Source organism: Mchenga conophoros, linkage group LG22, assembly GCF_057382185.1.
Source record: "Mchenga conophoros isolate Kocher_MC1m ecotype Shallow Benthic linkage group LG22, M_conophoros_male_GT1.1, whole genome shotgun sequence".
Lineage (NCBI taxonomy): Eukaryota > Metazoa > Chordata > Actinopteri > Cichliformes > Cichlidae > Mchenga > Mchenga conophoros.
In genome coordinates, this window is record NC_140546.1 from 1,618,999 (window position 1) to 1,646,899 (window position 27,901).

The following is a 27,901-nucleotide window of genomic DNA, read 5'->3' on the forward strand; positions in this document are numbered from 1 at the left end:
CTCCACCACTCACAGACTACGTGGTGCTGAAGTTTTAAATCAGAGTAATGCTTTCTTGTTCTTTCCAGTCTGCCTACATTAGGCTACCTGAATGCAGATTTCACTTCAAGGTTGTGTGGTAAAAGTGTCATGGCTGACTGGTAGTTTCAGCTGCAGAGAGAAACTGTGATGTTTTATGAGCCAGCGACATGTGATAACATCAGCCTCCAGATAAATATGTGCAGGTGGAGTAATGGTAGATATCGTCCTGGTTAAAGGTGTGTGCAGACACAGCTTGAATGCAAGTGTCTCTCTGCTTTTGTCCTCCTGAAACAGCCAACAACACTGACTGTTGCAGTGCTGTTTCACACATGCTCTGTGACATTTTTCAGAAGTGACCTGCTACATTTTACCGCTGTGACTGTGAACAGGTTCAGTCCTCTAATTAGAATTCTCGTACCTGCAGTAAGATTCGTATTGGTCTTCTTTGAGGTCTCGTTTATTTAAGGGGAAAAGTTGTGTCAGTTACCTGTTGCATTAAAGTGTGATGACAACAGGTCCTGACCAAATGTCCATATGTGGCGCAGTGGGAGTGAGACGCAAAGTTTCTGCTTACATCACATTCTTCTGCACCTCTGTGGTTGTAAAAGCAGCTGTATGTGAGTGTCAACTGTTAGTTGTGTTAGATTACCACTGTCAAGTTTAATAATCAAATTGGATATTTGAGTTGATTGTTTACATTACAAGGAGATATCAGACCCCATAAAACCACAGTCATATACTCTGGATTATCAGAATCACTCATTTTTATCCTTATCTACTCTTTTTTGTCTCTGTGTGTTTATATACCACTGCAGCATGTCACTCAATTTTCTCCCACAGTTTGTGTTTACCTGTTTTGTCTTTTTCTGGGGGGAGTTATTTTTATCTCCTTAGCTTTCCTCATGTTGTGCATTTTCCATTGTTATACCTCTCTGACCTGTCTTCCCCATGTGATGTTTTCGTGCAATGTATGTATGGTCAGAGGGTATGATGGCGCCGCCATTGCGTGCAAATGGTCGGCAGCCTTAACATGAAATTTCCCACTCGTGGGACTAATAAAGGCATCTCATCTCGTCTCATCTCATCTTCCAAATACTGCAGGGTCTTTAATTTACAACAGGAAACATGATGAAATAACTATTGTGATTTGCAGCAATATAAACAAAGCTGAATATAACTCAGTATTAACACTGACTATTGTAGAGAAATGATTATTATGAGAAATTATTCTCATCTTTAAAAAGTCAGGAGACACTTATTAATCAGTGCAAAAAGACTTTATTTATGATAAGCTCAGTGTTGAGATTGTAGACATCACTATATTTTTAATATCAGTCCTCTGATCACACAAGTTTGGAACACACAAACATCAGGAAAACATTTAACAACTTCTCTCTGATAGATATAAATAAATAAATAAAACCATAATAAATAAGAATAAATATATGATTAAACATTTGGTTACTTAAACATTTCAAATGGTCACAGGTACTTCAGTTTGTTGCTTCATTTGGAGGATGTGAACTTAAGAAATGTTAAAAACATGATCTGAGTACATGTGACGACAGAGCCAGAACTACTGTAAGGAAGCTGATGTTGTTGAGAATAGCAGAGGAGGTGGTTGTTGCTGTCGCTGCAGTTATGGTTGTTGAAGCAGCTGTAGTTGTTGTCGCGGCAGTTTTGGTTGTTGTTGGAACAGTTGTGGTTGTTGTTGCTGGTGTTGTTGTTGTTGTTGCTGCGGTTGTGGTTGTTGTTGAAGCAGCTGCAGTTGTTGTCGCGGCAGTTGTGGTTATTGTTGGAACAGCTGTGGTTGTTGTTGCTGCAGTTGTGATTGTTGTTGGAGCAGCTGTGGTTGTTGTCGCGGCAGTTGTGGTTATTGTTGGAACAGCTGTGTTTGTTGTTGCTGCAGTTGTGATTGTTGTTGGAGCAGCTGTGGTTGTTGTTGCTGCAGTTGTGATTGTTGTTGGAGCAGCTGTGGTTGTTGTCGCTGCAGTTGTGATTGTTGTTGGAGCAGCTGTGGTTGTTGTTGCTGCAGTTGTGGTTGTTGTTGAAGCAGCTGCAGTTGTTGTCGCGGCAGTTGTGGTTATTGTTGGAACAGCTGTGGTTGTTGTTGCTGCAGTTGTGATTGTTGTTGGAGCAGCTGTGGTTGTTGTTGCTGCAGTTGTGATTGTTGTTGGAGCAGCTGTGGTTGTTGTCGCTGCAGTTGTGATTGTTGTTGGAGCAGCTGTGGTTGTTGTTGCTGCAGTTGTGATTGTTGTTGGAGCAGCTGTGGTTGTTGTCGCTGCAGTTGTGGTTGTTGTTGGAACAGCTGTGGTTGTTGTCACTGCAGTTGTGATTGTTGTTGGAACAGCTGTAGTTGTTGTCGCTGCAGTTGTGATTGTTGTTGGAACAGCTGTAGTTGTTGCCGCTGCAGTTGTGATTGTTGTTGGAGCAGCTGTGGTTGTTGTTGGAGCAGCTGTGGTTGTTGTCGCTGCAGTTGTGGTTGTTGTTGGAACAGCTGTGGTTGTTGTCACTGCAGTTGTGATTGTTGTTGGAACAGCTGTGGTTGTTGGAGCAGCTGTGGTTGTTGTCGCTGCAGTTGTGGTTGTTGTTGGAACAGCTGTGGTTGTTGTCACTGCAGATGTGGTTGTTGTCGCTGCAACTGTGGTTGTTGTTGGAGCAGCTGTGGTTGTTGTCCCTGCAGCTGTGGTTGTTGTTGGTGCAGCTGTGGTTGTTGTTGGAGCAGCTGTGGTTGTTGTCGCTGCAGTTGTGGTTGTTGTTGTCGCAGCTGTAGTTGTTGACGGTGCAGCTGTGGTTGTTGTTGGAGCAGCTGTGGTTGTTGTCGCTGCAACTGTAGTTGTTGACGGTGCAGCTGTAGTTGTTGTTGGAGCAGCTGTGGTTGTTGTCGCTGCAGTTGTGGTTGTTGTTGTCGCAGCTGTAGTTGTTGTCGGTGCAGCTGTGGTTGTTGTTGGAGCAGCTGTGGTTGTTGTCGCTACAACTGTGGTTGTTGTTGGTGCAGCTGTGGTTGTTGTTGGAGCAGCTGTGGTTGTTGTCGCTGCAGTTGTGGTTGTTGTTGTCGCAGCTGTAGTTGTTGTCGGTGCAGCTGTGGTTGTTGTTGGAGCAGCTGTGGTTGTTGTCGCTGCAGTTGTGGTTGTCGTTGGAACAGCTGTGGTTGTTGTTGGGGCAGCTGTGATTGTTGTTGGAGCAGCTGTGGTTGTTGTCGGAACAGCTGTAGTTGTTGTCGCTGCAACTGTAGTTGTTGTTGGAGCAGCTGTGGTTGTTGTTGTCGCAGCTGTAGTTGTTGTCGGTGCAGCTGTAGTTGTTGTCGCTGCAGCTGTGGTTGTTGTTGGAACAGCTGTAGTTGTTGTCGGTGCAGCTGTGGTTGTTGTTGGAGCAGCTGTAGTTGTTGTCGCTGCAGCTGTGGTTGTTGTTGGAACAGCTGTAGTTGTTGTCGGTGCAGCTGTGGTTGTTGTTGGAGCAGCTGTAGTTGTTGTCGCTGCAGCTGTGGTTGTTGTTGGAGCAGCTGTAGTTGTTGTCGGTGCAGCTGTGGTTGTTGTTGGAACAGCTGTAGTTGTTGTCGGTGCAGCTGTGGTTGTTGTCGCTGCAGCTGTGGTTGTTGTTGGAACAGCTGTAGTTGTTGTCGCTGCAGCTGTGGTTGTTGTTGGAACAGCTGTAGTTGTTGTCGGTGCAGCTGTGGTTGTTGTTGGAGCAGCTGTAGTTGTTGTCGCTGCAGCTGTGGTTGTTGTTGGAGCAGCTGTAGTTGTTGTCGGTGCAGCTGTGGTTGTTGTTGGAACAGCTGTGGTTGTTGTCGCTGCAGATGTGGTTGTTGTCGCTGCAGATGTGGTTGTTGTTGGAACAGCAGTTGTGGTTGTTGTTGGAGCAGTTGTGGTTGTTGTCGCTGCAGATGTGGTTGTTGTCGCTGCAGATGTGGTTGTTGTCGCTGCAGATGTGGTTGTTGTCGCTGCAGTTGTGGTTGTTGTTGGAGCAGTTGTGGTTGTTGTTGGAGCAGCTGTGGTTGTTGTCACTGCAGATGTGGTTGTTGTCGCTGCAGATGTGGTTGTTGTCGCTGCAGTTGTGGTTGTTGTTGGAGCAGTTGTGGTTGTTGTTGGAGCAGCTGTGGTTGTTGTCACTGCAGATGTGGTTGTTGTCGCTGCAGATGTGGTTGTTGTCGCTGCAGTTGTGGTTGTTGTTGGAGCAGTTGTGGTTGTTGTTGGAGCAGCTGTGGTTGTTGTCGCTGCAGATGTGGTTGTTGTCGCTGCAGATGTGGTTGTTGTCGCTGCGTTGCAGCAGGCTGTGTAGAGAATCTTACGTCATTTTCATATTTCATCACATTAACCACATCTTTATGAATAGGAAATTCTTTGACAAATTAATTTTTTTCCTACCAACAACAAGAAGAACGATGACAAACATCTTGGCGATCATGGTGATGCTGTTTTTCTGCTCCTGTCTCTGAAAATAAAAATTCACTGTGGTTATTATGATTTAAAGAAAGCATTATTCCTACAATTGCCTTAATTAAGCTTTCTAAAGTTATCTTGAAAAGAAGTTTGAGATCTAAAACCCATAATATAAAAAAGTTCCTATTCAATTACATAATTTAAAATATAGATTTTTTTTCTATAGTACTGTCTTTGTGATAGTCCACATCTCTCAACGAGGTGCTTGTACACGCAAAAGCAACAAGAAGAAATTAAGAAATCATGAAGGAAAGGCTCTGACTATCATGACCTCATTGTTCCTGACTGTAAATCAGAGCAAAAGTCACCACTTCATGTTTATAGTGTTAATCAACTCCAATATTGACATATAATCACTAACCCATTAAATCTATCTATCTATCATCTATCTATCTATCTATCTATCTATCTATCTATCTATCTATCTATCTATCTATCTATCTATCTATCTATCTATCTATCTGTGTGTGTGTGTGTGTGTGTGAATGTGTCATATATTATTTATCAAGGGTAATAGCAAAAAACAAAACAAAAACAGAAGCATAAAAAAACTTCAGAACTTTAAGATAAACACAACCCAACACAACAAATTGCTGCCTAAATTACACCATATGTTGCCAAAAGATCATTTCCAGAAATAAATCTATCAATTCATCTTAAATTCACATGTAGATGTCAGATATATATTTAATATTAGGGTTACTTACATAGTATTTCTTTGCTTGTAAGTCGTCCACTGCAGTGAAAGAAAGTGATGTTCTCTGACTTCATCTCCTCTTTTTATAATCAGCCAACATGAACCTGAGGACAAATATGTGCAGGTGGAGTAATGGTAGTTATCGTCATGGTTTAAGGTGTGTGCACTAAACTTTTATTTACCTGCATCTCTCTCCTATTGTCCTCCTGAAACAGTCATCACTTTAATTTTAGCACTTACACACACACAGACACACACACACACACACACACACATATTTGTGACATGTTTTGACGTGAGCTTCGACATTTTCTCTGTGTGACTATGACTACATTTATGTGATTGTATCTTTATGGCTACATTAGGACTCTATGTGGTCCATAAAAGATGACCATTTTGGATAATAAAATCTGACAGAAGAAAACAAATATTCGGTGATTAGTTTTGGATTAACTAAATCTCACAACTGGCTGACTAGATTTAGACGGAGAATCAACATTTACAGGTTGGTGGTGCTCGGTGGGCAGTCAGCGTCCACATCAAAATAACTCTGATTTCTCTCTTTTTTGTCTTTTCTTTTACACACATTCTAAATATTACTGGTTCATTTACTTGAAATGAAGAAGTTTTCATCAATGGAAATAAGAAGTCAGTTTTAAAGGCATTCTTGCGAGTTGGGAGCTTGCTTTCATTTTCTTCTTGCAACACTTAATGCAGGAAGTCATTCCTCAGTTATCAGAGACACAAGGTGAGACCCGACTAAAAGACACTTACACACTTGTGCTGTAATAAATTGAATATAGCCACCGAGTACCGCTGGCCATGATTAAAAATGCAGGTTTAATGCATTTCAGCATTATGTTCACTTTTCAGACCTGACTGGGTTCATCTTTTGCACCTTCAAATCTTCAAATATACACAGGTATCAAAAAGTGAGAGTAAAGGATGCTTACAGTCTTTAAAGGTGTAAACTTTTATTTCTTTGAGCCTAAAACAACACCAGTGTGAATCAGTCACTTTATGTAAATAGTTTATTTGTAAAGACTTTAGATATACACATCCTTCATTGATCGCACGAGGGTTTATTTTTTTCTGTAACAGCAGCATGATAAAGAGTAAAAAAAGTGCAGCTGCAATAAACCACATATTATCAACACAGTTAAAATAATAGTACCACAGATGCCCAGTAAGTGTCTTATACTGTAACACAGGTCAGGGATTTATATATATATATATATACACAACATATTTCTGCTTTGTTGAACTTGTTTTATGAATCTTGCTGATCTGGTGCAACTCTGGAAATTAATTGATGCAGATTTGTTCATTAATTTATTCTGAAGTTATTCCAACACATGGATTTTCTTTTAGTTCTTTGGAGATATGCATATGAACAGCAGCACACACAGCAGTTTATAAAATATAGCTGAGCAGGTTTGATCCCGGCCTTTCTCTGTCGCACAATCAGTCATAAGAGGTGTGGTTATTGAAGCTGCTTCTAGTTGCATAAACTTGCAGCCACACCTCATAGTTTAGTCTCCTGTGCGTTAACAGATGTTGAGAATTAACATTCATTGTTTCTGTACTGAGGTCCAAAAACAGCTTAAAGCATTTCCCAGCATGTACTTGAGATGGTTGAGCCTTCACTGAGGAATGCCACATATCCGTCAAACAGGAGACAACACGTCACACGAAAACCTGTCCTGTGTGACCTTCAGTTCTGTGATGATGCATTTCTATGTTGTGATACAACATGATGTAGGAAAATGGAGATTCTGTTAGGCAACAACACAACAAAACTAATATCACAACACACACGTATGTACATTATGAACTGGAAAAAGTCCCTAGATCTTCAACTGAGGCATCTACAACACAAATAATAACACGTCTTGACCCACATCCGGTCTGTCTCTGGGGCTCCTGAGTGCCCGTTGGGCCACAAGGGGGTGAGGGAGGATGGGGTGCAGTTGATACAGTTTGGGTGGATGTTTGCAGGGACTTATCTCAAACTTACACCAGCCTGGGATCTGTGTGTAGTCTTGGGAAGTCCAACAGGTAGCCAGGGAGTGCTCCACTCTCCCTGTGGTAGGATTTAGGAAATAGGGGTGCTTACTAGCGCTCTCTTTCTGAGGGTAGTCCTCTACCTCCTGGCCATCCCATGCCTTCTCCTCTCGAGGCTTCCTGTGACAACACATTATTCACACAGGCAGGGTCTTGGGGGGGGGGGGGGGGGTGCCTTTATATGGCACCTTACAGCATATATAACTTGTATACAAATGTATATAGCTGTGTGTCTTTTATCTTTTATTCTAAAGTAATTTTAATGTAAAGAATCTACATACTGCTAATGGAGAGATGCCAAACTGCCTTTCATTGTTGTTGTAACAGTGACAATAAAGATCTATCTTTTCTATCTGATTTTATCTTAGCTGGCTGTGCTGTGCGGCCATTTGTTGCTCCTTTTTAATTACGCTATAGCCATTACATCTCTTGACATAGCAACATACACGTAGGATCTTGGGGGCAGGTGCGTTACCCAGGATAGGCGGGGATATTGTCCCTGCTGCTCGCTGCTGGTTGTTGTTTCATTTGTTATTTAAGATATCTCAGGGATAAAATGTGTTGTCAAACTTCTGTGCACTAACAGAAAGGAGAGTTTCACTGGTCTGGCCCACATAGACTCAAAATGAGGTGAGTGTGTTTGGAGATGTAAAATGAGTTTGACCTCGCTGCCGTAAACCCAACAACAAGTCAATGTTTGGGTCAAGTGTAATTTTGGTGGTGTTTTCACTATAGTCAAACCTTGTATTCTAATGAACTGCTAGAGACTGAATTGGAGTAGCATGATCTTTGGTGACTTCTTGATGTTAATGCTCAGAGCTTTTCAGTTTTCATGAAAAGTCTTGATTCTTTGCTGGTAGCATTAAATAAGCAACAGGCGATGTACGTGAGATTTCTGTTGTGGATTTCAAAGGACACACAACTACATGACATATCAGACGATGTCTTCCCGGGACAGGAAGTGACCACCAGCCTACTTCAACTGCAGCACACTTCAACGTGCGCTGATGTGCAAGTTCCCCATCATCACTGCTGGCAGCTTTAATTTATTTTACTTTTCAAATGAACTCTACCTTACGTGACTTTAATCTTCAGGACAGGTCGTCATGTTGAGCCTTGTATTGTCTGTGTGACATTGTGAGCACACCTCACACACTAGAACAGCCGTTATTAAATCCATATATAAAGACTGAATGGATGCTGGAGTGGATACTAATTGTCATGGTTCTGGGTCAGTTTTGACACAGTATTTTGAGATGTTTTGGTTTGATTTTGTATTATGGATTATTTTCTGATTCTCTTGTTGTGCTTTGTTGATTATTATTACAATTCTATGTTTCAGGTCATTCTGGTTGAGGGGTCAGTTCTTAGGTTCAGTTTCGATGCCCTCATTTTTCTGCATGTTTAGTTCAGTGTCTAGTCTGCGTCTTTGTGTTGTTATTTCCTGTTTCCTGTTTTATTGTGAAGGTCCGTGTTTTATGTGAGTGTATTCAGTTTTGCCTCCCTTGTCTCATCTCGTCAATTACTTCCAGCTGTGTTCCCCACCTGTGTGTAATCTCCTTGTGTTCTTCTGTGTGTATTTAAGTCATGTCTTCTTATGTTGTAGTCGCTGGTCTGTCTGTGAATCTACCGTGTTTCATCCACGTGTTCTCCCTGCTGTCTACCGTCATATGCCTCTGCTCAACCTCCTCCATGTTCGTGTTCATGTCTAGTAGTTTAGTTTTCCCAGTTCAGATTATCTTTAGTTCCGTTTGCCGTTTTCCACTTGTGTTTTATTTTTTACAATAAACGTCCTTCGCACCTCCACGAGTGCCTACAATTGGATCCTCCTTTATTTTTCTCCACACGGCTCATCCCATTTGCCGTGACAGTATTGACCCGCCAGGTTATGGATCCAGCGGCATTCGCCCCACAGAAGGAGCTTCGGGAGCTCATAATCGACTCTGCTTCAAGGTTGAAATTTCCCACTCGTGGGACTAATAAAGGCATCTCATCTCGTCTCATCTCATCTTCCAAATACTGCAGGGTCTTTAATTTACAACAGGAAACATGATGAAATAACTATTGTGATTTGCAGAAATATAAACAAAGCTGAATATAACTCAGTATTAACACTGACTATTGTAGAGAAATGATTATTATGAGAAATTATTCTCATCTTTAAAAAGTCAGGAGACACTTATTAATCAGTGCAAAAAGACTTTATTTATGATAAGCTCAGTGTTGAGATTGTAGACATCACTATATTTTTAATATCAGTCCTCTGATCACACAAGTTTGGAACACACAAACATCAGGAAAACATTTAACAACTTCTCTCTGATAGATATAAATAAATAAATAAAACCATAATAAATAAGAATAAATATATGATTAAACATTTGGTTACTTAAACATTTCAAATCGTCACAGGTACTTCAGTTTGTTGCTTCATTTGGAGGATGTGAACTTAAGAAATGTTAAAAACATGATCTGAGTACATGTGACGACAGAGCCAGAACTACTGTAAGGAAGCTGATGTTGTTGAGAATAGCAGAGGAGGTGGTTGTTGCTGTCGCTGCAGTTATGGTTGTTGAAGCAGCTGTAGTTGTTGTCGCGGCAGTTTTGGTTGTTGTTGGAACAGTTGTGGTTGTTGTTGGAGCAGTTGTGGTTGTTGTTGGAGCAGTTGTGGTTGTTGTCGCAGCAGTTGTGGTTGTTGTTGGAACAGCTGTGGTTGTTGTCGCTGCAGATGTGGTTGTTGTCAGGGCAGCTGTGGTTGTTGTTGGAGCAGCTGTGGTTGTTGTTGGAGCAGCTGTGGTTGTTGTCGCAGCAGTTTTGGTTGTTGTCGCAGCAGTTTTGGTTGTTGTCGCAGCAGCTGTGGTTGTTGTTGGAGCAGTTGTGGTTGTTGTTGGAGCAGTTTTGGTTGTTGTCGCAGCAGTTGTGGTTGTTGTTGGAGCAGTTTTGGTTGTTGTCGCAGCAGTTTTGGTTGTTGTCGCAGCAGCTGTGGTTGTTGTTGGAGCAGCTGTGGTTGTTGTTGGAGCAGCTGTGGTTGTTGTCGCAGCAGTTGTGGTTGTTGTTGGAACAGCTGTGGTTGTTGGAGCAGTTTTGGTTGTTGTCGCAGCAGTTGTGGTTGTTGTTGGAGCAGCTGTGGTTGTTGTCGCAGCAGTTGTGGTTGTTGTTGGAGCAGTTTTGGTTGTTGTCGCAGCAGTTGTGGTTGTTGTTGGAGCAGCTGTGGTTGTTGTCGCAGCAGTTGTGGTTGTTGTTGGAGCAGCTGTGGTTGTTGTCGCAGCAGTTGTGGTTGTTGGAGCAGCTGTGGTTGTTGGAGCAGCAGTTGTGGTTGTTGTTGGAGCAGCTGTGGTTGTTGTCGCTGCAGATGTGGTTGTTGTCGCTGCGTTGCAGCAGGCTGTGTAGAGGATCTTACGTCATTTTCATATTTCATCACATTAACCACATCTTTATGAATAGGAAATTCTTTGACAAATTAATTTTTTTCCTACCAACAACAAGAAGAACGATGACAAACATCTTGGCGATCATGGTGATGCTGTTTTTCTGCTCCTGTCTCTGAAAATAAAAATTCACTGTGGTTATTATGATTTAAAGAAAGCATTATTCCTACAATTGCCTTAATTAAGCTTTCTAAAGTTATCTTGAAAAGAAGTTTGAGATCTAAAACCCATAATATAAAAAAGTTCCTATTCAATTACATAATTTAAAATATAGATTTTTTTTCTATAGTACTGTCTTTGTGATAGTCCACATCTCTCAACGAGGTGCTTGTACACGCAAAAGCAACAAGAAGAAATTAAGAAATCATGAAGGAAAGGCTCTGACTATCATGACCTCATTGTTCCTGACTGTAAATCAGAGCAAAAGTCACCACTTCATGTTTATAGTGTTAATCAACTCCAATATTGACATATAATCACTAACCCATTAAATCTATCTATCTATCTATCTATCTATCTATCTACCTGTGTGTGTGGGTGAATGTGTCATATATTATTTATCAAGGGTAATAGCAAAAAACAAAACAAAAACAGAAGCATAAAAAAACCTTCAGAACTTTAAGATAAACACAACCCAACACAACAAATTGCTGCCTAAATTACACCATATGTTGCCAAAAGATCATTTCCAGAAATAAATCTATCAATTCATCTTAAATTCACATGTAGATGTCAGATATATATTTAATATTAGGGTTACTTACATAGTATTTCTTTGCTTGTAAGTCGTCCACTGCAGTGAAAGAAAGTGATGTTCTCTGACTTCATCTCCTCTTTTTATAATCAGCCAACATGAACCTGAGGACAAATATGTGCAGGTGGAGTAATGGTAGTTATCGTCATGGTTTAAGGTGTGTGCACTAAACTTTTATTTACCTGCATCTCTCTCCTATTGTCCTCCTGAAACAGTCATCACTTTAATTTTAGCACTTACACACACACAGACACACACACACATATTTGTGACATGTTTTGACGTGAGCTTCGACATTTTCTCTGTGTGACTATGACTACATTTATGTGATTGTATCTTTATGGCTACATTAGGACTCTATGTGGTCCATAAAAGATGACCATTTTGGATAATAAAATCTGACAGAAGAAAACAAATATTCGGTGATTAGTTTTGGATTAACTAAATCTCACAACTGGCTGACTAGATTTAGACGGAGAATCAACATTTACAGGTTGGTGGTGCTCACAGTCAGCGTCCACATCAAAATAACTCTGATTTCTCTCTTTTTAGTAGAACCATATTTTAAAATTATTCTTTGATTATTCGTCTTCTTGATTCATAACCAAAAAACATGTTCATATATACATTATCTCACGAAATTGAGTTCACCCCTCACATTTTTGTAAATATTTTTTTACATCATTTCATGGGACAACATTGATGATATGACACTTTGATAAAATGTAAAGTAGTCAGTTTACAGCTTGATTAACATTGCAAATGTGCTGTCACTGTCACGGTCTGACTGGGGCAGACCGTATGTGTTGCAGAGGAGGACTCAAACGCAGACCAAAACGTGGTGTGGATTAACAAAACAAGCCGTTTATTGAGGTTAGCAACGAGGGTACAAAATAATAGGGCATCGGTGAAAACTAAACAATAACCTAAACTGGGTGAACTAATAACAAAACGTGAAAAACCTTAACCATAGTGAACTGACATGGGTACCTGGAGATGAGACATGGATGAGCAGACGACCTGACAACAAATGACTGAAAGCACACGGACTAAATACACACAGGATGATGAGGGAAGTGGGAACACATGGGGAAACAGCTGGCACACATGAACATAATGACGTCACAGTGGGAGAGTAAAACTGAACATGATGAACACAGAACACCAGACCTCTTCACAATAAAACAGGAAACACAGTGAGATATAAACATGACAACCTGGACTGACAACATACGCCACAGACATAAAATACATGAACCCAGAGTAACCCAGAGTAATTTCCTGCACTTATTTCCTGCACTTATTTCCTGCCATTGAACGCATCACAAATGCATGATAGTGATGTGACGTTCTGTATCGAGGCTTCGGAGCGTGTGTCGAGTAATGGAGGGGGCGTTTCCGCGAAGCGCGTATCGAGGCTTGCTTCATTTATGGGAGGAGCTGAAAATGATGACGTCCGAAGCCTCGCTGCCCGGCTGTACCACGTGACTGGTTCATGAAGTGGTTCGAACTTTGCCGCGAGATATGACAGCGATATAAACCCCTCAGACTTCATTCAAAAATGTAGGTGTTTGATGGAGAGTTGTTAGTGAGAGTTTGGAGACCGTTTGGAGGTTTATGAGCGTGAGGAAAGTCAGGAGAGAATGGAGCCAGCTAAGAAGAGGAGGATGTCCTCCCCTGTGTGGGAACATTTTGATCTTATTCCTCCCAACAAGGTATGTAAATTTCTACAGAAGATGTATTTTCATGATACTGATGGTGCAATACAATTTATGTTGAGCTGTCTTGACTTTTGTACAAGGTGAAGTGTTTGCTATGTGCCAGGGAGCTGGGATATAACAACAACACCTCATCCATGCTTAGGCACTACAGAGCTTTGCATGAGAATAAGGGGAACACCGATCGTGGAGCAAGACCAGGTGAGCCATCAAATGCAATGATAATATAGCATGCAGTAATGTTACTAAATGATATAACAATATTATACAACTGTTATAAGTTACGTGTGTGATATTTATATTTGTGCTTTATCTTTATTGTCTTTCCTCAGGAGAACAATCTCAAATAGATGAAGACCTGGTCAGCATGGTGATTGAGGACTCCCAGCCATTTAGCATTGTGGAGGACAAAGGATTCAAAAGATTTGTTAAATCATTAAATCCTAGCTATGTTCTCCCCACTAAAAAGGTCATAAAAGCAGTGAAAATTTAGTTTTTACAGAATAAAATGTGAACAGGCAGGACTGAGGCTCAAAGCCTCAGTGTGTAGCTGTCCATACCTCAACGTTACAAAAGCACAACCACTGTCCACACCCCAACCACACCTCACCTCACACTAAATGATCATTTCCATTTCAAGCATTTCCAAATAATCATTTCCCATACTGCCACTATAAATATACACAGTATACTGCCATCACTACAATATACATGTTTTACACACTCCTTTTGTTGTTGACATTTACAGGCTGTGTGCAAAATGCCACACTCTTCAAATTCATGCCAGCTATTATTTTTACGTCCAGTAGGTGTCCTGCTAGAGCAAATGAAGCTTCATGAAGCTTCGCGTTGGGGTGAACCAATTGGATGAAAAGCTTCAGTGCTTCATGGGGCTTCATCTGCCCATCACTAATGCATGACTCCAACCACATGACTTTGCTCAGCCAATCGAATGGCATGTAGGTCATAGTAAGCCTGTCCCGGCTTCCTCCCGTCAGATGCGTGGAGGCAAGCCAGGTGACAGAGCTGTTGCAGGTGTGTATTGGCAAACATTTGCTTTTCCCGTTTTAATGCATTTTTTTAACACCAACTAACTTATGCAACTTAGATGCTGATTACTGTGAGCCAGAGCCATAATGTTGTTGTGCACTGAACAGAACGGAATTGGTGAGTTTGAACTTTTAATTGACTGTTTGTATTGCTACCAGCTGACCCTAATCGGCTGCTGCCGGTCCAAACACTTTGATTTTGATTTGACTGATAGTTGTTGAATAACAAATGTTGTGGAGCTACATAGTATGTATGTATGTATGTAGCAGTTGAAATGTTTCCAGTTAAATCCTTATTGGTTAGAAATATTATATTTAACCAATATATTGTTTGTTTATTTATTTATAAATTGTGTACACAGGAACAAGAATAACTTAATGTATTTAGCTTAATTGGCTGACAGTTTTGTATTATTCTTGTGATTTCTTATTGGCCTTGTTTATTTAATGCAGGCCAGGTGAACCTTTTTTGGGTATGAAAAAGGATGGCGAGCCAATGAACGGCTAGGAGCAGGACTCATTCTGCATTGAAGCTTCCACTGGACTGGTAGGAAGCTATCAAAGACGACGCTCTGTCCCGTAATTTCCGAATACACTGATTTCCACAATCATACACACCAGTTCCCCCGTTTATGGACAATAGCGCTTGGACATCTCTCATGGATATTCAGATAAAACTCATGGACTTCAGTGTGGATCAGTGTTTTCGATGTTAACATGTGTTATTTATGGGGAACTTTTTTTGAGAATCTATATTGCTTGGTATAAGCCAGAAGAATTTGCTTAGTTGTCTTTGTGCACCCCCACTGGGTTTTTCTATTAATTAAATAGCTACAGCAGGAATGATTATTTAAGCTTTCATTTTCTTTTCTTAATTTTCTTTGCTTTCGGTTAAATACATGGTACCTGCAAAAGCATTTTGTGTTGTGTGTATTTAATTACTGCCCATCAGCTCCAGTAGCATTCCTAAATCTTCTGATTAATAATAATCACACTCAATCCCTAGCCTGTATTAACTCATTAGCGCTACATCAGTGTTACACAGGGGAGACTTAACATAGTGGAAACACGAGGGGAAAATAACTAGTAACACCTAGGCATGATAATGATAAACTTAGGAAACCTGAAGGCTACATAAACTAAACACAAAACGCTGGGTCAGCAGACCCAGGATCATGACAGTCCCCTCTAAATAACTCAACACACAGCCATTATTGCCTAAAATACTTGCAACAAAAGTGTGTACACCCTTAAATGAAAATGTTCAAATTGTGGTTCAGATGGAGTCAAGAATGTTTTGCGGCAACCAGGTGAGGAGCACAAAGACAAGTGTGTCTTTCAAGCATGGTGGTGGGATGTTATTGTTTGGGGCTGCATGACTGCTGCTGGCACTGTAGAATTAATTGACGGAACCATGAAGGCCAACATGTACTGTGACCAGAGATGGGCAGCAGAAAAAAGTAATCGGATTACAGTAACGTGTTACTTGCGACGGTCGTGGCAACAGCTGTGTGCAGACCAAATATCGATAATATAATGAGTGCGGAGAGAGTATGAGCGTGTAGCATTTAAAGTGTGGAAGTACTGACCTTACTTTGAGTTTGATTTCATAAAAAGTGACAAAAACATTAGTGTCCACTGTACAGCGCATGGGAAGAAAACTTCTTTTACAGTGAAAACAACCCCTAAACCTCTGAGCAAGCACCAAGTGCACTGCCACAGGAATGTGAAATCCACAGAGAAACTCGCGGATTCTTCCACTGACCACTGCAACACACCTGCACCAGGGTAAACCTCTGCCTGCCTCACTCCTGCTATACAGGTGAAAATAGAGCAACAGGACCGCTGAGTCTTTGACTTTATTTATTTTCTGCTGTGTTTTACTTGCATCTATTTGAAAGACTGAGTGTAAACACAAAAAATATTTTATTTTATGTGCTGGAATGTGCAGAAAATAGGTTTAAATGTTAAACATATTTCTTCCAGTCAGATAATGTGTTGATGCATAAAATTAAAAGATTAAAACTAATAAAATAATTTTTAAAAAGAGACTTTTTCATTTGATTACATTTTATATGATGGATTACGTAGAAAACATAGAATTGGGCTGAAAGATCTATCGCTTTATCACCTGTTCAGGTTGTAAATCATGGTTTTAAAAACTAAGTAACTAATTACTTTTGAAAATAAGTAATCAGTAAAGTAATGGGATTACTTTTGGGGGAAGTAATCAGTAATTAGTTACTGATTACTTTTTTCAAGTAACTTGACCAACACTGACTGTGACATACTGAAGCAGAGCATGATCCCCTCCCTTCAGAGACTGGGCCACAGGACAGTTCTCCCACATGATACCAACCCCAAACACATCTCCAACAAGACCAGTGGCTTGCTGAGTAAACTGAGGGTAAAGGTACTTGACTGGCCAAGCATATATGAACATATATACACATATTTTTATCCTTTAAGCTCGGGTCCTCTACCAGAGGCCTGGGAGCTTGAGGGTCCTGTTCCCAGGACAGTTTTCTTCTGGACAGAGATCTCCAATGTTGTTCCTGGGAACTGCTGCCTGCTGGAACCACTCGCCTAGCTTGGGAGTCACCGCACCTAGTGCTCCGATCACCACTCGGACCACTGTCACCTTCACCCTCCACATCTTCTGCTAGCATCTTGCTGGATTGTCTCAGGGGCATCTTTACACAGCCTGCACCTGGGGTCTTGCCTTGTGTGACAGACCCCAGCCTCTATGGATCTTGTGCACAGGGGCGTCTGCAGTACGGGGGCCCCACAGGGAACGGTTCTGGCTCCGTTCCTCTTCACCATCTACACTGCAGACTTCTCCCACAATTCCACCCAGTGCTTCCTGCAGAAGTTCTCTGATGACTCTGCAATAGTCGGCCTCATCACTGATGGGGACGACAAGGAGTACAGAGGTCTGACCCAAGACTTTGTGGACTGGTGCCAGCTGAACTACCTCCAGATCAACGCCAGTAAAACCAAGGAACTGGTGGTAGACTTCTGCAGGCACAAGCATTCTCCACTGCAACCACTGAACATCCAAGGTATGGACATTGAGGCTGTGGACAGCTACAGGTACCTTGGTGTTCATCTGAACAATAGACTGGACTCATAACTCAGACGCCCTCTACAGGAAAGGGCAGAGCAGGCTGTACCTGCTGCGGAGACTCAGGTCGTTTGGAGTGGAGGGCCCACTCCTGAAGACCTTCTATGACTCTGTTGTGGCTTCTGCTATCTTTTATGGCGTGGTCTGCTGGGGCGGCAGCATCTCTGCTGGGGACAGGAAGAGACTGAACAGGGTGATCCGAAGGGCCAGCTCTGTTCTAGGATGCCCTCTGGACCCAGTGGAGGTGGTGAGTGACAGGAGAACGGCGGCTAAGCTGTCATCCCTGTTGGACAACATCTCCCACCCCATGCAGCAGACTGTGACAGCACTGAGCAGCTCCTTCAGTGGGAGACTGCGGCACCCACGGTGTGGGGCGGAGAGATTTCGCAGGTCTTTCCTCCCCACTGCTGTCAGACTCCACAATAAAGACTTTAACTGATCAAGCACACACATCCATACATATGCAATAATACTAAGTGCAATAATCTTTTCTGTCATCGTTGTATTTTTACTCAGTTGTATATAGTATTTGTATTTGTATTCTATTTTTATCTTATTGTATATTTATTTTATTTTATTCTACTGTATATAGTATTTTATGTTATTCTATTCTGTACAGCTGTGTACTGTATTTATTCTTATTGTATTCTAATTTTTGCCTCATAACTTTTGCACTGTCCACTTCCTGCTGTGACAAAACAAATTTCCCACGTGTGGGACTAATAAAGGTTATCTTATCTTATCTTAGTGCTTGTTGCTGTGCTGCCATGATTAGTGCCTCTGTGCTGTCTTTCAGTCCAGCTACAGGTAGGATTTCTGGATGTCAGCCACTTCCTCTATCTGCTGGTGGTACATACTGTGTTTCGCTAAGCAGGTGGTCGGTTATGACCATCATTCTGATGGACTCATGGATTTTCATTGTTTCATCCTCGACTGTGGTGCCGACACTCACCAGTCCCCTGCCACCTTCTTCCGCTTAGTGTACAGTGTCAGGGTGCTGGACTTGGGGTGAAATCCTCCACGCATAGTCAGGAGCTTCCTCGTCGTGATGTCGGTGGTAACCAGCTATGGAGGGTCCAGGTTGCAAGCTTCGCCAAGATCCTATCTTTCAGGTCAGTTCTTCTCGCACTCAATGATTCTTGGTAGGTACCAAGCCCCAAGTGCACTCTCAACATCTCCCACCTGACCTGTCATCTTGGCTCCCCCATTGTGTTGTAGCTCATCAATCTTGAACCATGAAAGCAGTTAAAAACTTTTTACAGCGTATTTTTATGTATCTGAGGGCTTGTTTTGAATATGCTGTTGGTGTTGATCATTGTTAATATTAAGACTTTTCTCTTTGATTCTTGCTCTCTGAGGAATGCACCACATCCATCAAACAGGAGTCAGCGCATTACTGAATGTTTGGGATTTGCCCATCACACCTAAACATAACCTGTGTGACCTTTTAATAAGCTGCTTCTTGTGGCAGAGAAGCATTTCAAAAGTGTGACAAGACGTTAGTGGAACAGCAATGATCTGTGTGTTTGTTTTCTCACATCAGCGGATGGCTGCTGCTTTCTGTCGCGACACCAACCCTGAAATATCCACCAGACATCACAACCTACACATATGCAGGTGAAAAATCCTCAGATGTTCAACTGGAGGAGTCACCACAAAAACAGCATTTTGTTACAAGATGAAAAACTGAACGAGAAACTGAAGATTTAATAGTATTTCCTGAGAACCCTCTTTTGAGTGAATGGGTTACACAGCAGTGGGGAATAGACTTCATCACAGTAGATGTCTGTCTGAGAGTGCTGTAACTGAGCTTAAGGATATAATTCACCCACTGTTAGCATTTTCAATGCCCTGTACCAACACAGAGCAGAAAAGCTACCTGAAAGCTGCTCCCACAGAAGTTAGTTATCTTGTTAATAATGTTCCATATGAATCTGGATACTGTATCTGCTGTGAAAAAGAGCCTCAAATCAGAAGTACTTGATTCCCTGATATAACAACAAATGTCTTGTTGTAGCTGTTCCTTTGGCTTCAACCTACAACTGTCACACTGGATGGCCTCCACCCTCTTATTTAATATAAATGTATGCATTTTTTAGCATGCAACACCAACTACAAGTTGGAATTTGATCATTAAATTAGTTTGGAGTCTTTCCACTGTATGGAGTGCCCGTACCTGATTTTCTTAGTTCTTTAGAGACATAGGGATGAACAGCAGTATGTCAGCAGGTTAGAAAAGTATACTGTGACTACTCCTGTTTTTCTAGTGATGCTGACTCAGTCATATGTGGTGTGGTTTTGGAAGCATGAAACTGAAGTTGCTTCTAGTTACCTAAACCTTCAACCACACCTCATTATTTAGTCTCCTGTGTGTTAACAGAACTAGAACTGGGGTACACAAATAACTCAAAGCATTTTCCACATTCTCGAGGTGGTGGAGTCTTCCCTGAGGAATGCCACATATCTATCAAACAAGAGACAACACGTCACTACTGAGTATTGAGGATGCACCGTAGGCAACTACGTCACAACAAATCTTATCCTGACGCACAAAAATCACAACACACGTATGTACCATGTGTTCTAAAAAAAAATCCCATTTAAATAAAGGACTTAATTATTTCTATTCCAGCTACTCTGCTTAAGCGCCTGAGAATTGAGCTTGGAGAAATACAAGTTTACACCTTTAAAGACCTTAGATTGCAAGAATCCTTTACCCTCACTTTCTCTTACCTGTGTATATTTGAAGATTCAGGTCTAAAAAGTGAAGATAATGCTGAAATGCATTAAACCTCCATTTTAACTGATACATGAGTATGGTATGTAGTTGTCTGATTAACTGAGAGGCTCAGTCAGCATTTTCAGGTCTTGTTTATTACAGCACAAGTGTGTAAGTGTCTTTTAGTCGGGTCTCACCTTGTGTCTCTGATAACTGAGGAATGACTTCCTGCATTAAGTGTTGCAAGAAGAAAATGAAAGCAAGCTCCCAACTCGCAAGAATGCCTTTAAAACTGACTTCTTATTTCCATTGATGAAAACTTCTTCATTTCAAGTAAATGAACCAGTAATATTTAGAATGTGTGTAAAAGAAAAGACAAAAAAGAGAGAAATCAGAGTTATTTTGATGTGGACGCTGACTGCCCACCGAGCACCACCGACCTGTAAATGTTGATTCTCCGTCTAAATCTAGTCAGCCAGTTGTGAGATTTAGTTAATCCAAAACTAATCACCGAATATTTGTTTTCTTCTGTCAGATTTTATTATCCAAAATGGTCATCTTTTATGGACCACATAGAGTCCTAATGTAGCCATAAAGATACAATCACATAAATGTAGTCATAGTCACACAGAGAAAATGTCGAAGCTCACGTCAAAACATGTCACAAATATGTGTGTGTGTGTCTGTGTGTGTGTAAGTGCTAAAATTAAAGTGATGACTGTTTCAGGAGGACAATAGGAGAGAGATGCAGGTAAATAAAAGTTTAGTGCACACACCTTAAACCATGACGATAACTACCATTACTCCACCTGCACATATTTGTCCTCAGGTTCATGTTGGCTGATTATAAAAAGAGGAGATGAAGTCAGAGAACATCACTTTCTTTCACTGCAGTGGACGACTTACAAGCAAAGAAATACTATGTAAGTAACCCTAATATTAAATATATATCTGACATCTACATGTGAATTTAAGATGAATTGATAGATTTATTTCTGGAAATGATCTTTTGGCAACATATGGTGTAATTTAGGCAGCAATTTGTTGTGTTGGGTTGTGTTTATCTTAAAGTTCTGAAGTTTTTTTATGCTTCTGTTTTTGTTTTGTTTTTTGCTATTACCCTTGATAAATAATATATGACACATTCTCACACACACACACAGGTAGGTAGATAGATAGATAGATAGATAGATAGATAGATTTAATGGGTGAGTGATTATATTGGAGTTGATTAACACTATAAACATCAAGTGTTTTCTTATGCTCTGATTTACAGTCAGGAACAATGAGGTCATGATAGTCAGAGCCTTTCCTTCATGATTTCTTAATTTCTTCTTGTTGCTTTTGCGTGTACAAGCACCTCGTTGAGAGATGTGGACTATCACAAAGACAGTACTATAGAAAAAAAATCTATATTTTAAATTATGTAATTGAATAGGAACTTTTTTATATTATGGGTTTTAGATCTCAAACTTCTTTTCAAGATAACTTTAGAAAGCTTAATTAAGGCAATTGTAGGAATAATGCTTTCTTTAAATCATAATAACCCCAGTGAATTTTTATTTTCAGAGACAGGAGCAGAAAATCAGCATCGCCATGATCGCCAAGATGTTTGTCATCGTTCTTCTTGTTGTTGGTAGGAAAAAAAATAATTTGTCAAAGAATTTCCTATTCATAAAGATGTGGTTAATGTGATGAAATATGAAAATGACGTAAGATTCTCTACACAGCCTGCTGCAACGCAGCGACAACAACCACATCTGCAGCGACAACAACTACAGCTGTTCCAACAACAACTACAGCTGTTCCAACAACAACTACAGCTGTTCCAACAACAACCACAACTGCAGCGACAACAACTACAGCTGCTCCAACAACAACTACAGCTGCTCCAACAACAACCACAGTTGCAGCGACAACAACTACAACTGCTCCGACAACAACTACAACTGCTCCAACAACAACCACAGCTGCTCCAACAACAACCACAGTTGCAGCGACAACAACTACAACTGCTCCAACAACAACCACAGCTGCTCCAACAACAACCACAGTTGCAGCGACAACAACCACAACTGCAGCGACAACAACTACAGCTGCGACAACAACAACCACAGTTGCAGCGACAACAACCACAGCTGCGACAACAACAACCACAGTTGCAGCGACAACAACCACAGCTGCTCCAACAACAACCACAGTTGCAGCGACAACAACTACAACTGCTCCAACAACAACTACAGTTGCTCCAACAACAACCACAGCTCCTCCAACAACAACCACAGTTGCAGCGACAACAACCACAGCTGCTCCAACAACAACCACAACTGCAGCGACAACAACTACAGCTGCTCCAACAACAACCACAGTTGCAGCGACAACAACTACAACTGCTCCAACAACAACCACAGTTGCTCCAACAACAACCACAGTTGCAGCGACAACAACTACAACTGCTCCAACAACAACTACAGCTGCTCCAACAACAACCACAGCTCCTCCAACAACAACCACAGCTGCCGCGACAACAACTACAAATGCTCCAACAACAACCACAGCTTCTCCAACAACCACAACTGCAGCGACAACAACTACAGCTGCTCCAACAACAACCACAGTTGCAGCGACAACAACCACAGCTGCTCCAACAACAACCACAACTGCAGCGACAACAACTACAGCTGCTCCAACAACAACCACAGTTGCAGCGACAACAACTACAACTGCTCCAACAACAACCACAGCTGCTCCAACAACAACCACAGCTGCTCCAACAACAACCACAACTGCAGCGACAACAACTACAGCTGCTCCAACAACAACCACAGTTGCAGCGACAACAACTACAACTGCTCCAACAACAACTACAGCTGCTCCAACAACAACCACAGTTGCAGCGACAACAACTACAGCTGTTCCAACAACAACTACAGCTGTTCCAACAACAACTACAGCTGTTCCAACAACAACAACCACAGCTACAGGGACAACAACCACAGCTGCTCCAACAACAACCACAACTGCAGCGACAACAACTACAGCTGCTCCAACAACAACCACCACAGTTGCAGCGACAACCACAGCTGCTCCAACAACAACCACAACTGCAGCGACAACAACTACAGCTGCTCCAACAACAACCACAGTTGCAGCGACAACAACTACAACTGCTCCAACAACAACCACAGCTGCTCCAACAACAACCACAGTTGCAGCGACAACAACCACAGCTGCTCCGACAACAACCACAGCTGCTCCAACAACAACCACAACTGCAGCGGCAACAACTACAGCTGCTCCAACAACAACCACAGTTGCAGCGACAACAACTACAACTGCTCCAACAACAACTACAGCTGCTCCAACAACAACCACAGCTCCTCCAACAACAACCACAACTGCAGCGACAACAACTACAGCTGCTCCAACAGCAACCACAGTTGCTCCAACAACAACCACAGTTGCAGCGACAACAACTACAACTGCTCCAACAACAACCACAGTTGCTCCAACAACAACCACAGTTGCAGCGACAACAACTACAACTGCTCCAACAACAACTACAGCTGCTCCAACAACAACCACAGCTCCTCCAACAACAACCACAGCTCCTCCAACAACAACCACAGTTGCAGCGACAACAACTACAACTGCTCCGACAACAACTACAACTGCTCCAACAACAACCACAGCTGCTCCAACAACAACCACAGCTGCTCCAACAACAACCACAGTTGCAGCGACAACAACCACAGCTGCTCCGACAACAACCACAGCTGCTCCGACAACAACCACAGCTGCTCCAACAACAACCACAACTGCAGCGACAACAACTACAGCTGCTCCAACAACAACCACCACAGTTGCAGCGACAACCACAGCTGCTCCAACAACAACCACAACTGCAGCGACAACAACTACAGCTGCTCCAACAACAACCACAGTTGCAGCGACAACAACTACAACTGCTCAAACAACAACTACAGCTCCTCCAACAACAACCACAGCTGCCGCGACAACAACTACAAATGCTCCAACAACAACCACAGCTGCTCCAACAACAACCACAGTTGCAGCGACAACAACCACAGCTGCTCCGACAACAACCACAGCTGCTCCAACAACAACCACAACTGCAGCGGCAACAACTACAGCTGCTCCAACAACAACCACAGTTGCAGCGACAACAACTACAACTGCTCCAACAACAACTACAGCTGCTCCAACAACAACCACAGCTCCTCCAACAACAACCACAACTGCAGCGACAACAACTACAGCTGCTCCAACAGCAACCACAGTTGCTCCAACAACAACCACAGTTGCAGCGACAACAACTACAACTGCTCCAACAACAACCACAGTTGCTCCAACAACAACCACAGTTGCAGCGACAACAACTACAACTGCTCCAACAACAACTACAGCTGCTCCAACAACAACCACAGCTCCTCCAACAACAACCACAGTTGCAGCGACAACAACTACAACTGCTCCGACAACAACTACAACTGCTCCGACAACAACTACAACTGCTCCAACAACAACCACAGCTGCTCCAACAACAACCACAGCTGCCGCGACAACAACCACAGCTGCCACGACAACAACTACAACTGCTCCGACAACAACTACAGCTGCTCCAACAACAACCACAGCTCCTCCAACAACAACCACAGCTGCTCCAACAACAACCACAGTTGCAGCGACAACAACCACAGTTGCAGCGACAACAACTACAACTGCTCCAACAACAACTACAACTGCTCCAACAACAACCACAACTGCTCCAACAACAACCACAGCTGCTCCAACAACACCCACAGCTGCCGCGACAACAACTACAACTGCTCCAACAACAACTACAGCTGCTCCAACAACAACCACAGTTGCAGCGACAACAACCACAGTTGCAGCGACAACAACCACAGTTGCAGCGACAACAAACACAGTTGCTCCAACAACAACTACAACTGCTCCAACAACAACTACAACTGCTCCAACAACAACCACAGTTGCAGCGACAACAACCACAGCTGCTCCAACAACAACCACAGTTGCTCCAACAACAACCACAGTTGCAGCGACAACAACTACAACTGCTCCAACAACAACTACAGCTGCTCCAACAACAACCACAGCTCCTCCAACAACAACCACAGCTGCCGCGACAACAACTACAACTGCTCCAACAACAACTACAGCTGCTCCAACAACAACCACAGCTCCTCCAACAACAACCACAGTTGCAGCGACAACAACCACAGTTGCAGCGACAACAACCACAGTTGCAGCGACAACAACCACAGTTGCAGCGACAACAACTACAACTGCTCCAACAACAACCACAGCTGCTCCAACAACAACCACAGCTGCCGCGACAACTACAACTGCTCCAACAACAACTGCTCCAACAACAACTGCTCCAACAACAACTGCTCCAACAACAACTGCAGCTCCTCCAACAACAACCACAGCTGCTCCGACAACAACCACAGTTGCAGCGACAACAACCACAGTTGCAGCGACAACAAATACAACTGCTCCGACAACAACTACAACTGCTCCGACAACAACCACAGTTGCTCCGACAACAACCACAGTTGCTCCGACAACAACAACTGCTCCAACAACAACAACTGCTCCAACAACAACTACAGCTGCTCCAACAACAACCACAGCTCCTCCAACAACAACCACAGCTGCCGCGACAACAACTACAACTGCTCCAACAACAACTACAGCTGCTCCAACAACAACCACAGCTGCTCCAACAACAACCACAGTTGCAGCGACAACAACCACAGTTGCAGCGACAACAACTACAACTGCTCCAACAACAAACACAGCTTCTCCAACAACAACCACAGTTGCAGCGACAACAACTACAACTGCTCCAACAACAACTACAGCTGCTCCAACAACAACCACAGTTGCAGCGACAACAACCACAGCTGCTCCAACAACAACTACAACTGCTCCAACAACAACTACAGCTGCTCCAACAACAACCACAGTTGCAGCGACAACAACCACAGCTGCTCCAACAACAACCACAACTGCAGCGACAACAACTACAGCTGCTCCAACAACAACCACAGCTGCTCCAACAACAACCACAACTGCAGCGACAACAACCACAGCTGCTCCAACAACAACCACAACTGCAGCGACAACAACCACAGCTGCTCCAACAACAACCACAACTGCAGCGACAACAACTACAGCTGCTCCAACAACAACCACAGTTGCAGCGACAACAACCACAGTTGCAGCGACAACAACAACCACAACTGCAGCGACAACAACTACAGCTGCTCCAACAACTACAGCTCCTCCAACAACAACCACAGTTGCAGCGACAACAACTACAACTGCTCCAACAACAACTACAGCTTCTCCAACAACAACCACAGCTCCTCCAACAACAACCACATCTGCCCCAACAACAACCACAACTGCTGCTCCAACAACCACAACTGCCCCAACAACAACTACAACTGCAGCGACAACAACTGCAGCGACAACAACCACAGCTGTTCCAACAACAACTACAACTGCCCCGACAACCACAACTGCAGCAACAACAACCACAACTGCAGCGACAACAACCACAACTGCAGCGACAACAACCACAGCTGTTCCGACAACAACCACAACTGCCCCGACAACAACCACAACTGCAGCAACAACAACCACAACTGCAGCAACAACAACCACAACTGCAGCAACAACAACCACAACTGCAGCAACAACAACCGCAGCGACAACAACCACAACTGCAGCAACAACAACCACAACTGCAGCAACAACAACCGCAGCGACAACAACCACAACTGCAGCGACAACAACCACAGCTGTTCCAACAACAACCACAACTGCAGCGACAACAACCACAACTGCAGCAACAACCACAACTGCAGCGACAACAACCACAACTGCAGCAACAACCACAACTGCAGCGACAACAACCACAGCTGTTCCAACAACAACCACAACTGCAGCGACAACAACCACAGCTGTTCCAACAACAACCACAACTGCAGCGACAACAACCACAGCTGTTCCAACAACAACCACAACTGCAGCGACAACAACCACAGCTGTTCCAACAACAACCACAGCTGTTCCAACAACAACCACAACTGCCCCGACAACAACCACAGCTGTTCCAACAACAACCACAACTGCCCCGACAACAACCACAGCTGTTCCAACAACAACCACAACTGCCCCGACAACAACCACAACTGCCCCGACAACAACCACAACTGCAGCAACAACAACCACAGCTGTTCCGACACCAACCACAGCTGTTCCAACAACAACCACAACTGCAGCGACACCAACCACAGCTGTTCCAACAACAACCACAACTGCAGCGACAACAACCACAGCTGTTCCGACAACAACCACAGCTGTTCCGACAACAACCACAGCTGTTCCGACAACAACCACAACTGCAGCAACAACAACCACAACTGCCCCGACAACAACCACAGCTGTTCCAACAACAACCACAACTGCCCCGACAACAACCGCAGCTGTTCCAACAACAACCACAACTGCAGCAACAACAACCACAACTGCAGCAACAACAACCACAACTGCAGCAACAACAACCACAACTGCAGCAACAACAACCACAACTGCCCCAACAACAACCACAACCTCAGCGACAACAACCACAGCTGTTCCAACAACAACCACAACCTCAGCGACAACAACCACAACTGCCCCAACAACAACCACAACTGCAGCAACAACAACCACCACCTCCTCTGCCATCCTCATCAACATCAGCTTCTTGTCCGTTATTATTCCTGTGATGTCACATGTACTCAGCTCATACTGTTAACATTTTTCTCTTCAGTTCACTTCCTGTAAA

At 42.9% G+C, this 27,901-nt stretch overlaps 3 protein-coding genes and 1 long non-coding RNA gene across 4 annotated transcripts; 3 read left to right on the forward strand and 1 right to left on the reverse strand.

Annotated features, from left to right (window-relative positions):
• Positions 1 to 1,318: 1,318 nt before the first annotated feature.
• On the reverse strand, positions 1,319 to 10,810 carry LOC146548466 (uncharacterized). Its single transcript, XM_085262675.1, has 6 exons — positions 10,698 to 10,810; positions 10,071 to 10,603; positions 4,138 to 4,235; positions 2,993 to 3,861; positions 1,952 to 2,719; positions 1,319 to 1,720 (listed from the first exon to the last, which is right to left on the reverse strand). Exons 1-6 carry the CDS (start codon positions 10,808 to 10,810, stop codon positions 1,528 to 1,530), a joined length of 2,574 nt encoding a protein of 857 aa, XP_085118801.1. The 3' UTR covers positions 1,319 to 1,527.
• Positions 10,811 to 14,059: 3,249 nt separating this feature from the next.
• LOC146548467 (uncharacterized) lies at positions 14,060 to 15,087 on the forward strand. Its single transcript, XR_014890447.1, has 2 exons — positions 14,060 to 14,288; positions 14,624 to 15,087. It is a non-coding gene; the product is annotated as an uncharacterized LOC146548467 (long non-coding RNA).
• Positions 15,088 to 21,594: 6,507 nt separating this feature from the next.
• LOC146548468 (uncharacterized) lies at positions 21,595 to 27,871 on the forward strand. Its single transcript, XM_085262020.1, has 7 exons — positions 21,595 to 21,649; positions 21,744 to 21,831; positions 22,300 to 22,820; positions 23,181 to 23,915; positions 25,716 to 26,246; positions 26,595 to 26,741; positions 27,123 to 27,871. The coding sequence occupies exons 1-7, from the start codon at positions 21,610 to 21,612 to the stop codon at positions 27,869 to 27,871; spliced, it is 2,811 nt and encodes a 936-aa protein (XP_085118146.1). The 5' UTR covers positions 21,595 to 21,609.
• Positions 24,043 to 25,128, forward strand: LOC146548469 (uncharacterized; the record flags this gene model as incomplete). The annotated part of the gene is made up of 1 exon (XM_085263296.1): positions 24,043 to 25,128. A coding segment is annotated over one exon (1,086 nt), but the record flags the coding sequence as incomplete, so codon positions are not given.
• Positions 27,872 to 27,901: the final 30 nt, after the last annotated feature.

What these genes read in the sequence shown, in the direction of transcription:
- LOC146548466 (XM_085262675.1), bottom strand. Translation starts at nt 10,810, where the DNA reads ATGCTTTCTTTAAATCATAATAACCACAGTGAATTTTTATTTTCAGAG. An exon ending in CATCGTTCTTCTTGTTGTTG is followed by an intron (nt 10,604 to 10,697) that starts GTAGGAAAAAAA and finishes TCCTCTACACAG; the next exon opens with CCTGCTGCAACGCAGCGACA. An exon ending in AACAACAACCACAGTTGTAG is followed by an intron (nt 2,720 to 2,992) that starts CGACAACAACCA and finishes CCACAGCTGCAC; the next exon opens with CAACAACAACCACAGCTGCA.
- LOC146548468 (XM_085262020.1), top strand. Translation starts at nt 21,610, where the DNA reads ATGATCGCCAAGATGTTTGTCATCGTTCTTCTTGTTGTTG. An exon ending in TGCAGCGACAACAACTACAG is followed by an intron (nt 22,821 to 23,180) that starts CTGCTCCAACAA and finishes CAACAACTACAA; the next exon opens with CTGCTCCAACAACAACCACA. An exon ending in TGCTCCAACAACAACCACAA is followed by an intron (nt 23,916 to 25,715) that starts CTGCAGCGACAA and finishes CAACAACCACAG; the next exon opens with CTGCCGCGACAACAACTACA.